At 40.0% G+C, this 14,976-nt stretch overlaps 1 protein-coding gene across 1 annotated transcript in view; it reads right to left on the bottom strand.

Moving 5' to 3' along the window:
* Positions 1-1,391: 1,391 nt before the first annotated feature.
* The window catches only part of CWC15 (CWC15 spliceosome-associated protein), a 13,861-nt gene continuing 276 nt past the window's right edge, over positions 1,392-14,976 (bottom strand). Inside the window, exons 2-7 of the mRNA XM_014530672.1 lie at positions 13,418-13,556; positions 12,738-12,850; positions 11,836-11,924; positions 10,629-10,742; positions 5,448-5,566; positions 1,392-2,283 (exon numbers count right to left, since the gene is read on the bottom strand). Of these exons, the coding sequence (XP_014386158.1) occupies positions 2,154-2,283; positions 5,448-5,566; positions 10,629-10,742; positions 11,836-11,924; positions 12,738-12,850; positions 13,418-13,548 (696 nt within the window). The 5' untranslated portion in view covers positions 13,549-13,556 and the 3' untranslated portion in view covers positions 1,392-2,153. The remainder of the gene's footprint in view (positions 2,284-5,447; positions 5,567-10,628; positions 10,743-11,835; positions 11,925-12,737; positions 12,851-13,417; positions 13,557-14,976) is intronic.

The following is a 14,976-nucleotide window of genomic DNA, read 5'->3' as shown; positions in this document are numbered from 1 at the left end:
GGTCTGAGGGACAGTGAATTGGCCCCCTGTTTAAAAAGTTTGAGGACCCCTGGCTGGACTAAACAGTAGGTGCATAGCTCTGACCTTTGCCAGGGCTTCAAGGGTCACCAGCCTTCCGGGTCCCTTGTCCACACCTCTCTGCTAGTGAAGACAATAGGCGGCTTCCCACAGTAAACTTAAATTTTAAAAAATTCTCACTAGTGACAATGAGGGGAAGGTAAGCAGGGAAGTCTGAAGGGAGCAAGCCTGTCATCTGATGGACGTTGACCTTGTGTTCATAGTGGACCACTAGGCAGATAGTTGTCTCCTGGAGAAACCCTGACGGCCACAAAGTCCACCCTAGGACAGAGAATTGGATCCTATCACCCAAGCTATCCAAATGGATGGAAATGCACTTTTTAAAATTGTAAAGCTGGAGATTAAAATGTTTTAATATTATTAAAAGCTTTAAAAAAACACTAGTTGCCCAGCCAATATGCTCAATGGTGGAGCATCAACCAATGAACCAGGTCAGGGTTTGATTCCTGGTCAGGGCACATGCCTGGGTTGCAGACTCGATCCCCAGTAGGGGGCCTGCAGGAGGCAACTGATCAATGATTCATCATTGATGTTTCTCTCTCCCTTCCTCTAAAATCAATAAACATATAATTAAAAAAAACTAGTCAAAGTATTCATAATCTTGAGTCAATAGCTCAGTTGGGAAATAAAGTGCAGGGCATGAATGAGTCCACCTGGCCTCCATCTCCAGCTCTACTCCCGACTAGGGGTGCACGCATCCCTGTTCAGGCTCCCACTGGGGAAATGCTGTAGTGCAGTGATCGGCCAACTCATTAGTCAACAGAGCCAAATATCAACAGTACAACGACTGAAATTTCTTTTGAGAGCCAAATTTTTTAAACTTAAACTATATAGGTAGGTACATTGTTATTAACTTAATTAGGGTACTCCTAAGACTTAGGAAGAGCCACACTCAAGGGGCCAAAGAGCCGCAGTTTGCCGACCACGGCTAGTGGATAAGGTCTTAGAATGGGTCTTTATGTGTATCTGTAGAAGGCTCAATGTTTGGTCCCAAACTTTCTATCCAAATGACACCCTTAAAATCACAGCCTGGGTTTATGGAAAACTTCATTTCCTAGCTGAGTAGACATTTCCACTTTACACGTACACATCCTCCCAAGATAACAAATAAGCAAAATCCAATTGCCAAAGGTTGTTTTTTAAAAATATGTTTTTATTGATTTGAGAGAGAGGAGGGGAGAGATAAGAATCATTCATTGATCGGCTGCCTCCTGCACGGCCCCTACTGAGCATAGAGCCTGCAACCTGGACATAGGAATTAAACCCTGACCTCCTGGTTCATGGGTCGACACTCAACCACTGACCCACACTGGCCAGGTTCCAAAAGTTTTATTTCATGTATCGTTTGATGTTAAAATTTCCCTAGGCTTTGCATCTAATGTGTGGTGGTGTGCAGACTCTATCCCATTTGACAGAAACATGGCAGCTGAGTATCCAGGAGAACAAGGTTATGCCACATGCTTCCTCAGCAGCTTCAGGAGCTCTCACCTTGGGCCAGGGGCCTCTGGGAAAGGAAGATACCCCGTGCTCCCTCACACAAATCAGGGTGCTTCCTGGCTGATGACACATTTCCATTGCATCATATGGGCCTCGATGGAATCCCTTTAATCTTTCATTATACTTTTCAAAAAAACACAGTTAGATACCATGAATTAACTGCCCTTAAATCCATGTTAGAGAAATGAGGAGAAATTTAATGTACAAAGAAATACAATACACAAAAGAAAATATGCAATGTTTCATAAGCTGCATACATTTCAACAAAAAAGTTGGGGGACATGAATTTGGTTATTTGAATTATTAAAAACATTATAAGCAGATTACCTTTTGAATCTTAAAAAGAAAACCTGACTGAAAACATTCAGAGACTTGAAACTGGTTTAAGACAATTCCCAAGTTCTTACTTATCAAATAAGGTATCAGTCAAGGAAAAGATATTTTGGAACTTAAAATTAGGAAAGCCTATTCACAATTTAAATGTGGGGGAAAAGGAAAAAAACAACAACAAACTAACCAAGTAAAGTCAGAATGATCATTTACATTTTACAGTCTTTAATAAAGCACATAAAACTGTACTATTTAATATATTTCTCCATGAACTTTTTGTGAAATTCAGATCGCAGCGTATCGTTAACAAATCTTTTGTCTTTCTTCTGGTCATCCACACCTTTTGCACAGTTCTTGAAAACAACATCATCATCCCATCTGAAGAAAAAGAAAATAAAATGTTCTTATAATGCTTGTATCAGGAGATACACCGTGTGAATTGCAAAGCTTAGTCATTACACAGAAAGGTGTTCAGCATAACAGAGGCAGCGGCAATTACATATGCCCCAAAGAAGACGGTAATTTTGAATAGGCTGTGATCTAGCTCTATCACAGCAGAAAGGGCAATTCCTATTAGAACATATAAAACATTTTTGTCACGTATCCAGTACAAGATGCTTTGACTAACTCAGAAAGCAGAAATATATAAACTTTAACTGCATAAATATCAAATGTTTTCAGTTCTAAAACAAAGAGGCAGTACCTGGTACCACCCTGATTAATACAGACAACTCTAGATGATAACTGACCAATTTACTGTAGTTCAGATTATGCGGTTTTAAGCATTTTATGTACTCTTTCATCAGTTAGCATTTAGTAATCATCCACTGTCATATCTGCATTTTAGGACAACAAAAGGAGAAGTACTGGCATATAACAATAACGCTCATATATTGGCACACATCTGCATAAACCACGAAGAAACAGAAGCTGAAGAGCTTAGGGCAGGACTGTGGTTGGATTCTTCTGGTTGGGTTTCATAATGCACAAGCATAAAAGAACACCCATGGATGGGCTACAAAATAACGTTTTATAGAAAACCAAGAATGTAATTTCAAAATACCATCTAGCCTATAAAACAAAAATCCACTCTGTAATATATACTCTCACAAATACATATAAAATGGAAGCCATGTGATGTGTTCGTGTGCACCAAGTTGCATGCCAGAAGACACTGCACACAGACAATAAGCCAAGAGCATGGCATCTGTGGAAAGTGTCAATAAGCTCATCGTGGTGCAGGACACAGGTGAGTGAAAAGCTGAGCAGAGCTGGGTCAATTGTGACCTGCATATTAAGACTGTTCCAGTCGCCACACAATTCTAACTGCATCCAAACAAGGCAGGAGGACAAAGTAGAGTTGAACATCAATATACTCGATGCAGTTTCTCCTCTATCCACCTTCTCAACTCACTCCCAACAGGCTTTTAGCCTCCTTCTCAACATCAACCTGCTCTTCCATGTTGCTAAGTCCAAGGGCCACTTTCCAGCACTCATTTCACTTGCCCTGTCATCATTACTTGACCTATCACTCTCCTTTTTTCGAAAGCAAGCCTTGTTTGCTTGGCTTCCAAGACACCCACCAATCTTTTGCTTCACCTCCTTCCTCACTCCTTCTTAGCCTGGTTTTTTTTCTTTTCCTTTTTTCCTTTAATCAATATTTACTGGGCATGTAAATACTGGGCAGTATGTACTGGGCACCCAGTATGTTCCAGATATTGAGAGTTAACCACCTATCTACTCTCTAAACGTTATCCAGGGCTTGGTCCTCTGACTTCTCCCTCTAGCTGTACTCATTCTCTAGGTGACCTCATCTAGTCTTTGTGGCTTTAGAAAACTTCTGTAAGATGACAGCTCCCAAATTTATTGTCTCTAGCCTGGATTCACTCCAGAACCACTCATCAAGCTACCTAACTCAACCTCTCCACGTAGATTTATATAACATTCTGAACTTGACATCTTGTATCTGTCACCTCCCCCAACCACTTCTGTTTACATTCTTCCCCATCTCTATCCTTTAATGTTCAGGTCAAATACCTTAGAGTCTGGCTTCTGCTAATGTCAGCTGCCAGGCAATTACTGTCCTTAACCACGCTGTTGCCATTGTAAGGAGTCGAGTTTTTCCTATAAATGAGTTGGGAAGCCACGGGGTAGCCTAAAACAGGAGACTGTGATCTTTCACTTTAAAAGGACCACAGCACTGCTGTGTTAGGAAAAAACTGGGGGTGGGGAAGGAGAGTGTGAGCGCGTAAGCAGACCAGTGAGGGCCTGCTTGGAGATAGTAGCAGTGGAGCCGGTGAGAAATCATAGATATGTGTGAAAGCTAAGCCTACGGGGTTCTTTGATCACCTTATACAAAATAACAACCAAGCTTCCTCCCACTCGGCACTTCCTATAAGCTGTTCTGTTTTATTTGCCTATGTATCACTACCTCAAGTACTATATTCAGTTATTATTATTGTTTGCTTCTTAAGGGTGGTAGTGGTTATATGCTTAATAGTGGTTTTCCTATGTAGCAGATAACTTTATTTAAAAGAATTTTTTAATTGATTTTAGAGAGATGGAAGGGAGAAGGGGGCGAGAGGGAGGGACAGAGAAAATATAAATCATCGGTTTGTTGTTCCACTTTAATTATGCACTCATTGGTTGCTTCTTGTATACGCCCTGATCAAGGATCGACCCACAGCCTTGGCTTATCGGGATGACACTCAAACCAACTGAGCTTTGTTTATAGTCTCTCCCTCTTCAGCCTTTTACTTCACCCCTCCAAACATGCCCACTATACAGAAGAGTAAATATGGTAGGCTTAAAACTGCTATCCTTAGAAAGGCGCCGCTTGCAAGGTTGGCCCTAAGCTAGCATTTGGAAACTTGGGACTCCAAGAATCTTCTCACTATCACTGTGCCTAGACTCTTTGTACAAATACTGTGGTTTATGTGGAACACCTGTTTCCCTTCAGGGAGTCTGAATTTTGGTATATGCTAGGCAGTGGTTACCTCTATGACATAAAACCCTTGGGCATGGAGTCTCTAAAGGGCTTCCCTGGGCAGAACCATTGCACAGATGTTACATTTTCGTTGCCAGGGGAAAAGATGTGCTTTGTGTGGCCCCTCATGGAAGATACAGAGCGTAAGGAAGCGTGCACCTGGATTCCTTTGATGCCTTTTCCCCTTATGATCTGGCTGTGTAACTTTGTTTGTCATGAGTACAACTATATGCTGAGTCCCTAATCCTCCTAGTGAGTCTCTGAATGTGAAGGGTGGACTTGGGATCCTTGACTCACATAGCTAAAACGTGAACTTCATAGGGTCAAAGGCTCAGTGCACTGCTCCGTCTCTAATGCTTACAACAGTAGCTGGTACACAGCTGGTTACTGTAAATATCTATGGAAAATATATTATTTCCTCTCATTCTCCTTCTTCCATTATTCCAAAATCGGACACAGATGATTACCAGTGAAAAGTGGAATTTTAAAAGCTTTACACAGTTTGCTATAAAACTCACGTGTGTATGTATTTTCAACTGATTACTGTATATAGTACCTTCTTTTAACTTTGAAGTTGGCCTGAGGCTGGGATGGGCCGGTGAGATTAAGGAGAGGGTTTCCACTCAGAATGTTTTCCATACGAATCCTTTCTTCTTCAGCTTTTTGTTCTTGTTCCTGTCAATGACAGGGTTAGATTTGTATTTACTTATAGTAACTTCAGGGTCAATCTTTTTTTTTTTTTAAATATATTTTTATTGATTTCAGAGAGGAAGGGAGGAGAAAGAGAGAAACATCAATGATGAGAGAGAATCATTGATTGGCTACCTCCTGCATGCCCCCCACTGGGGATCGAGCCCACAACCTGGGCATGTGCCCTTGACTGGAATCGAACCTGGGACCCTACAGTCTACAGGCCGACACTCTATCCACTGAGCCAAACCAGCCAGGGCCAGCGTCAATCTTGTATACAACTCATATATTAAGACTGCTAGGGATAAGAATTAAGGTAGTGTTGTTTTTTGTTTGTTTTCAAGACATACCAGAAAGTCTCCCTTTCCAAAATAAAATAATTTGACATTTTTATTATAAATGTTTCATGCATGCCATCATTCATTACTGTCTTCTGACTCTAAAACTCTTCAGATGCATACTTAAATCTTTCTTTTTTGAAGTAATCACTAATTTGCTTATTTTAAGTGAGTAGACCAATAAACATTCTAATAATTTGAGTATACTAGCCTGGCTAGTGTGGCTCAGTGATTGAGTGTCGACCTATGAACCAAGAGGTCACGGTTTGATTCCCGAACAGGGCTCATGCCCAGGTTTTGGGCTCCATTCCCAGTTAGGGGGCTTGCAGGAGGCAGCCAATCAATGATTCTTTCTCATCATTGATGTTTCTATCTCTCTCTCTCCCCCTCTCCCTTCCTCTCTGAAATTAAAAATATATTTTAAAATATATGTGCGCACACACACACACACACACAAACATAAAAGACATTTAGCAAAACTATTACCTCAATTTTTAAAAGGCTATACATAACTGAATATAAAAATTTTATTTTGAATTACTAACAATGTAAACATGCATCTCTAAAATTATTGACAAGTTTTATTAACCAAAAAGTATCTCCTAAAATAAGAAACTCTCAAAATTATAATGTTAACATGCATTTCTAGCAATTTACCTGAGGCTTATTCATTTTGTCCTTATGAGTTGGTACTTTCTGTTTCTATACCTCTCATACCTTACCAGTTACAAGCTTATCTTTCTTCACTTTTATTTTAGCATGAACTTCTTTAAATTCAAATCCCCCTCAGTTTCACTCTTAGAATTAGGAAGATAAAATGTCTAATAATACATAATCATAACTTCTAGACCTATCTGATTCCATGCTATCTTATATCTTAACCCAAAGATAAATCCCACTTTGCTGTGTCTTGGGATGATAAATTAATAACTTAATAGGGCATGGAAAAAAAGACTTTCTGTTAGTCCATTTAAAATAAACCTATGTTGCCCTAGCCCGTTGCTCAGTGGTTAGAATGTCGCTGGCTTGTGGTCCAAGGTTCGATTCCTGGTCAAGGGCATGTACTGGGTTGCAGACTCAATCCCTGGCCCTGGTTGGGGCACCTGTGGGAGGCAACCAATCAATGTGTTTCTCTCCCATCTCTGCTTCTCTCTCTCTCCCTCCTTCCCCCTACTTTCCACAAAAAGAATGGAAAAAAGTTTTCTCAGGTGAGAATTAACAGCAGCAAAATAATAATAATAAATAAAATAAACTTATGTTGAACCACCTGGAAAATAACCTGATTTTCAGTACAGGTTAATGATACTTCATTTTTAAAAAAATTAAATTTATTGGGGTGATATGGGTTAATAGAATTATACAGGTTTCAAATGCACAATTCTACAACACATCACCTGTACACTGTATTGTGTGTTCACCACCCCAAGTCAAGTCTCTGTCCATCACCATTTATCTCTCCTATACCCTCCCCCTCCACAACACACTTGTCTGTGTCCATGATCTTTTTCTCTTTTTTGCTCAATCCCTCTACGCCCCTGTCCATCCAGTCCCCCCAACATCCAACTGTGAGCACTGGATTTCATTTTCTTATGAGGCCAAATAACTGGAAAGTGATAAAATTCAATTTTCAGGGGGAAAAATAATTTAGGCCATTGTTCAGATCTTTAACGAAGTCAGGAACATCCATCATATATTAAGAACAGCCCTAGCCAGTTTGGCTCAGTGGATAGAGCGTCGGCCTGGGGACTGAAGAGTCCCAGGTTCGATTCCGGTCAGGGGCATGTGCCTTGGTTGCGGGCACGTCCCCAGTGGGGGGTGTGCAGGAGGCAGCTGATCAATGTTTCTCTCTCATCGATGTTTCTAACTCTATCCCTCTCCCTTCCTCTCTGTGAAAAAATCAATAAAAAAAAAAAAAAAAAAAAAGAACAGACAGCTTTCTATAAATTATGTATTTATTTTTTAACAAATTATATTAATGCTGAAATTTAAGCCATTACTCTGAGATGCTAGAAAAATAGGAGCTCAAGTATACAATATATCCAAACTTATAACAATGTGTGCGTGATGTAATAAGGTCCTGGCCATTCTATGTTTGGAATATATGTCCTTTAGAGTTACTGGTTGATTGCTACACACAGCCCTGGAAAAGATGCCAACTCCTTCCATATTCAAGTACCAGGCACATTATGGGGGTCAAATCCAAACCACCCTGTTGTGTAAATAAAGTTTTATTTGAACATAGTCACATTGATTCATTTAGGTCCTGTCTAGGGTTGCTTGTGCTACAACAGGCAGAGCTGATAGTTGTGACAGGGGCTTTGTAGCCCACAAGCCTAAAGTAGTTATAACCTGGCCCTTTATAGAAAGTTTCCCAACCCCTGATATAGGCAGACTGGTTTGAAATGTTCTTTTAGGACACACACAAAGCAACCACTAGAAAGCCAGGGCAACAGGGAACTAAAACTCAGGCAACTCCAAGAAACACCAACACATTTTTGTACAGAGATCAGATAAACCTCACAAAATTACAACAGTGGTCGGCAAACCGCGGCTCTTTGGCCCCTTGAATGTGGCTCTTCCACAAAATACCACGTGCGGGCACGCATGTACAGTGCGAAGTTGACTTAAAACTTTTAAGTAAAGTTTATTAAGTTAATTTTAGGGAACGTTGTGGAGTGAAAGAAGATGTAGTGTCGAGGATTGAGAAAGGTATGTTGAGATGGTTTGGACATATAGAGAGGATGAACGAAAGGAGATAGATGAAACAAGTATACAAGACGAGTGCGGAGGGTGGGGGTTGGAAGGGGTCGACCTCAGCGAATGTACCTCAATCAGATTGAGGACGTTTTTAGCAAAGGCCAGCTTAGGAGTACCCTAATTAAGTTAATAACACAGTACCTACCTATATATTTAGGTTGAAAAAATTTGGCTCTCAAAAGAAATTTCAATCGTTGTTGTACTGTTGATATTTGGCTCTGTTGACTGAGTTTGCCGACCACTGTTCTAAAATGTTTATCCTCCTTAAAGGTTAACCATTGCATTTGAATTGCTCATCTGTCTATGTATTCAGAACAATTGCCCTCTAGTGGTGTACAAGTGATTTTAGAAATGTTCTTAAATTCTTTGATGACTATAATTATATGTAAAAATTATAAGCTATTATAGAAGTTACGCTATCCTATGCCAAAATCTGATAACTGAACAGTAAAATATTTTTCTTCTTCCAATCTGAATTCTAGCAGTCTTCAAAGCCTATCCCACATTTGATCTCTTTTCTGATGGCCCTTCTGCTAACACATGAACTCTACAACCTCCCTAGATTCCAAGCATTAACCTATGCCAGTCTTTTCTCTAAGTCTTCTTCCTCTTTTTTTAAACAGAACAATCTTTGGCTCACATGTAATCTTACACAGATGCCATACGCCATAAAAGAGCTGCTCTGTTCTGGTTGAAAGGGGAAATAGCTATCTCTACTTGGTCATCTCATAATGTATCAAGTATCAAAAACATGTTCCGAACAGAACTCATCATCTCTTTTCTCTCCACCTCCCTTCTGTATCACCTCTTTTCTCTCTGCCCATCCTTCTGTATTCCCTGTTCGTGTATGGCACCAACATCTACCCAGAAATGGGATCATCTTTATTGCCACATCTGATCAGTCAATTTATTTAGTCAATTCTACCTCCTTGATAGCTCCTATCAGCATCTGTTTACTTCTTTCAATTCCAACTCCTATTAAGCATGATTATCATAAATGCATTTGAGGATTATTGGAATAGCTTCTTCCATACTTCTGTCAGAGTGATCGTTCTAAAAATGCATAATCTCACCAATCTCCAGTTGAAACTGACCAGCTGCTCCTATTCTTCAAAACAGAGTCCAAATTCCTTTAGCATTGGTTTACAATGCTTTTTTTAAAAATTGATTTCATAGAGGGGGAGAGGGAGAGGGAGAGATAGAAACATCGATGAGAGAAAATTATTGATCAGCTGTCTCCTGCATGCACCCTACAGGGAATCAAGACCACAAGCCAGGCATGTGCCCTGACCGGGAATCTAACCATGACCTCCTGGTTCATAGATCAAAGTTCAACCACTGAGCCACGCTGGTCGGGCTCTCTAATGCTTTTGGCCTGTTCCTGCCTCCAATTTCATCTCTTATTTTTATTACTATGGGTCGTATTTAATCCTTACAACTGTCTTTGAGTTAGATATTCTTTTCTCCCATTGTGTGACTTGAGAGACTGTGGAGACTCAGAGAAGTTAGGTCAATTGCCCTAGATTATGTAAAATCTATTGACAGACTGCTACAACAAGTGCCTGGAAAGAAGGCTGAAGCAGGAGACAGGGAAGACAAGACGATGACCTCATTATATTCGTGAGTTCTTTGTAGGCCCTGACTAAATCATTTTTGATTCTTCTGACACTTAATAGACATTAACTAAATGTCTGTTGAGAAAACAAACAAATAAGTGTATAAAGAGCAAGATGAGTATTATATTATTAAGCATGTCTGAACTATTTGAAAAGAATTTCCCACATTACCAAGTAACTTAAAATGCCATAAAAATTTATCAGATTTATAGATTTACAGGTGATATATCTAGACATACCAGGGACAATTTCCAATATAAGATTTTACTTGAAATTAAAAATATTTCTACTTTAGTTTATGAAAGAAAATGTAAATATTTAACACTTTCATTTTACCTTCCTGGCTTGCTCTTCAGCTCTTTCTTTTTTAATTTTTTCTAGTTCTGCAAGAAGAGCTGCAGTATCATCATCATCACTCTCCTCTTCAAAATCTTCATCTTCATCTTCCTCCTAAAAAAGAATGTGATGGCCCATTGAAGAGAAAATTCACATTATTAATTTTTCCCCCATAAGAATTGCCAGGTCTTTGAAGCAGGATTAATTTTCCCAGTGGGAGAGATAGATGCACCTAGATATTATTAAAATCAACAACTAAACAAAAAACAAAAGACCACAAAAAAGCTTATGAAAATTCACTAAAATGTCAACCCCTGTTATGTTTTAGAGATTGTAACAACAAATAGTATAACAAAGTACCTTTCAAATTTACATGGTCAAAGGGAATTTAGACATAAAAATATTTCTAAAACTAGAAAAGGAACACTTTACACTGATATACACAGCACAGATATACGTAGTGTATCACCCTAAGAATCAAAATAGTTTTATCCAGCCTAAAACTTAGACCTATTAGGATAATCAAAAGTACTAAAAGGGTGCTAACTTCTCAGAAGAAACCAATTTCAAATGGATAATCATTAAGTCTCATCTAGTTCCCTATATTTAATTAACTGAATTATTTAATTCAATCTGTCCACTCTAGAATTGCTGATTTATGTGCTTAATCAGATGCTACTCATGAAAGATCACTCAGATTTCACTGTAAGTAGAAAACTGCAAATTAATTGTAGACTGTGGGTTCCATTAAATTTTCATGTCACTAAAGCACTAACCCTTAAAATCTCCCACTTAGCTCACTTCCCTCCCTCAGCGTAGAGGGAGCCAGTAAGTGTACTGCACTCTGGAGGGGCATCAGTGGTTTCTAAAGTTCAACTTTAGGGGCTGCTATCGATAGAGTGCCCAGTCTGAAGAGTGCCCTCTGGAGATGGATAACATGGCAGCCCAAACTCCATGGGTAAATATGAGAAATTATTTTTTAGGGAAGCATATTCTTTAATAAATCACTTCCTTATTTGATTCTCCAGAGATAAAGTTTGATTAACTAGCAACATTTTTTGTTTTAAAATCAACTATAAAGTTTAGCATTTGAATAATAGGTAAGTAAAAATAAGTACAGGGCACTGGTTAAAACCACATGAATAAAAAAATTTCAGAAAACATGACATAAGTTACTATGGAGATGAAAGGAGGAAACAAAACATACATCTGTTAGAGGATCATCTGCATCGAGGTTGGCAGCAGGAATCTGGTCTAGCCAAGGCTTCTTTGACACTGAAGAGGAGGTTGTATGTTCTGGGAAAGACAGACAATGCTTAGATCACTGAAACAAAGACTGCATTGCTTGTAACATTTAGGGACCTGTGGGTACAAAGAACTTAGATTATGTCTATCATGACACAGGGATCAAAACCACAGTGCCTGCCAAATAAGCCCTTGGTAATAAACATTTGTTGAATAAATTAATGAAAGTATTGATTTTAATATGGGAACTGTAGCCTCTCTCAGGAAATTTAGGGAATAGTTTACATAAGCTGGAAATATATGTCCCTAGATGCCTTCCAACAAAAATGGGAGAACTTCATAGGCAGAAACCATGGGGCCTCAAAAAGTCTGGCTCTTATAAACATTTTGATCTAAACTGAAACAATGGCTGCTAAATATCCCCAGGTCATCTTATTCCTTCTATAGAACCATAAGAAGATGGAACGTGCCTCAACTTTATTATCGCCTTTAATCTAACTAATCTAACCAAATCTGATATCATTTAGTAGTGTTGCAACTCACACCAATATTTAAAAGCAAACACAAATAGTAGCCTATTCCAATTACCAAGTGAAAGAAAAAGTACTGTCAACAATCTTTTTTTTTTTTTTTTTTTTACAGAGAGGATGAGAGAAGGATAGAGAGTTAGAAACATCAATGAGAGAGAATCATCGATCAGCTGCCACCTGCACAACCCCTACTGGGGATGTGCCCAGAACCAAGGTCCATGCCCTTGACCGGAATCGAATCCGGGACCCTTCAGTCCATAGGCCGACGCTCTATCCACTGAGCCAAACTGGTTAGGGTACTGTCAACAATCTTATGAGACATATGTGTTGGTACCTCGAGTTGGACGATCTCTATTCTTTTCTCTCGCAGCAACTCTCTCTCTCTCTTCTAATTCTCTTCTGAAGTCACGGTTCCGAACCTCTTCAGGGGCATCCTGAGTGGTCTGTCTAAAGTAGAAACAAACCAGGGCAAAAATGTTTCTAAAAAACCTATGGCTGTAGCAATGGAAGATAATTCACAAAAAGCAACTTTGTCCTCATGTCCCTCCAGCACAAAAGAAGGAATTGGAAGAGATATTACCCTAATCTGAGGGTAACTTATAGGTACCCACATGATATTTGTAATATTTCAAGAATCCCAAAATGAATCACATATATTCCCATAATAAGGCTGGAGATCCATTAAAATGTCTTTATTTTTTGTTAGTAGGTCAACTCAGGAAACATTACAATAACGCTTTTATTTTCATACTGATTAGTACTGAGAGTGCATTGTCTCTCGGAAGAAATGTATTACTTTTCCATCTACCTATGGATATTCTTGGTTAACAGGAATTTCTGCTTAACAAATATCTGGTAGCTTTTTACAATCCTAGCATATAATTTTAGTGTTAGATATCCTACTACATTCTACTTATATAAAAATAGATGACTTAAGTGATATAACCCAAACATATTACTATCTCATGACCATGCCACTTGCTTTGTGAACAAGAAAATGAAAGTCTTCATTACCTGTATTTTATCTTTGTATGAGAGGGTAGGTCTCTACTTGAATACTGCTTTGAGAGTTGGCTCAAATCACCTTCTCCTTTTCCTCTCCCGCCTCTCGCAGGTTCAAAAGTTGGCCGAGCTGCTGTTGTCATCTTTTATGCTGTGAAGAAAAATAATATCAAGTTATTTCCCAAATGGCAAATTCTCATTTCTTAAAGTATTTAATTAATATCCACCCTTGTGAAATAATTTCCATTAACTCACTCTCCAAAACTTACTTAAATAACCTCAACACAAAAGTTCTCAAGAAAACAAATAATGAGGCTCAGGGTGTACAAAGATTAAGGTTCTCAGGTAACTCCTATTTAGCACAAAAAGTTCCATCATGAAGATCTGAGTTTGTGTTCCCGTTCTCCTGACTCTGTGGCCTTGGGCAGGTCACCTAGCTTAAGGTTCTGTCATCTGGGGAATGGAGATATTCTTCATAGAATTATTACGAGGCTAGAGGCCCGGTGCACGAATTCGTGCCCAGGCGGGTCCAGCTGGCCCACCCCGATGGGGCCAATGGGGCTGGGCCAACCCTGGGGAGGTGACCCAGTAGGCTGACCGGCCAGCCCACTGGTCAAGGGGACAATTTGCATATTAGCCTTTTAGTATATAGGATTTGAGCAGCAAAGCCCTTGTAAAATACAGTATTGCCACGACTGAGTTTTAAAAATTCTCAACTCCACCAGAGCCCCTGCGGCCCGCCTTTTATCTAAACCTCACACAACAGAAAACAGGCTACTAGACGCTAGACACTACAAAAGGGATATTTAAACCTCACAAAAAAAGATAATGTCATCACTGCGTGTCCTGGGTAAAAGTGTGCTAAACCTCAGTAACAGTTACCGCGGTTTGGCTTGGTGACAGAGCCTCGGCCTGCGGACCAAAGGGTGCCGGTTCGATTCTGACCAAGGAAGGTACCGCGGCTGCAGGTCCCTCCCCGGCCTGGGCCCTGCTCAGGGCCCGGACAGGAGGCAACCAGTCGATGTGTTTCTCCCAGATCGACACGTACTTCTCCCATCTTTCCCTTCCTCTTCCACGCTCTCTAAAAACAATGGAAAGATGTCTTCGCGTGAGGACTAAATAACAAAAACAAACACTAACAGTTACCTGGGCAAAATTCTCCAACCTTTTGCTGATCCAACTGTTTCTTACAGCAGCCAATATAGCACAAGTCACATCTTTTGTAAGTTATAACTTAAGGAACGCTCCAAAGGCAGGAACCCCAACCCCAAGGATGCTGATACCCTCAGGGACCCGGCCTTACGTTGCTTTTGGCAATGAACAGCCAAAATAACATTAAACTAACATAATACAAGTGGCTCCTAAGACCCCGTTAAGCGTCGGAAAAGCAAGTGCGCGGGGGATGTAGGGGGGACTGGCGCACGTCTCTAGATTTTCAAAAAAGGGAAAGGAAGGTCCGTATCCCAAGGGGGAGACACAGTGTTTCCTGCCGCCGGATAACTATTCCCGTTTCCCGGGAGTGCGCCGTCGGGATGTCGGCAGGAACCCGCGGACTTCGCCTCGCCGAGTGG

The sequence above is a fragment of the Myotis brandtii genome, unplaced genomic scaffold (genome assembly GCF_000412655.1).
Source record: "Myotis brandtii unplaced genomic scaffold, ASM41265v1 scaffold76, whole genome shotgun sequence".
Classification (NCBI taxonomy): Eukaryota; Metazoa; Chordata; class Mammalia; order Chiroptera; family Vespertilionidae; genus Myotis; species Myotis brandtii.
This window is presented reverse-complemented; position numbering and strand designations above follow the sequence as displayed.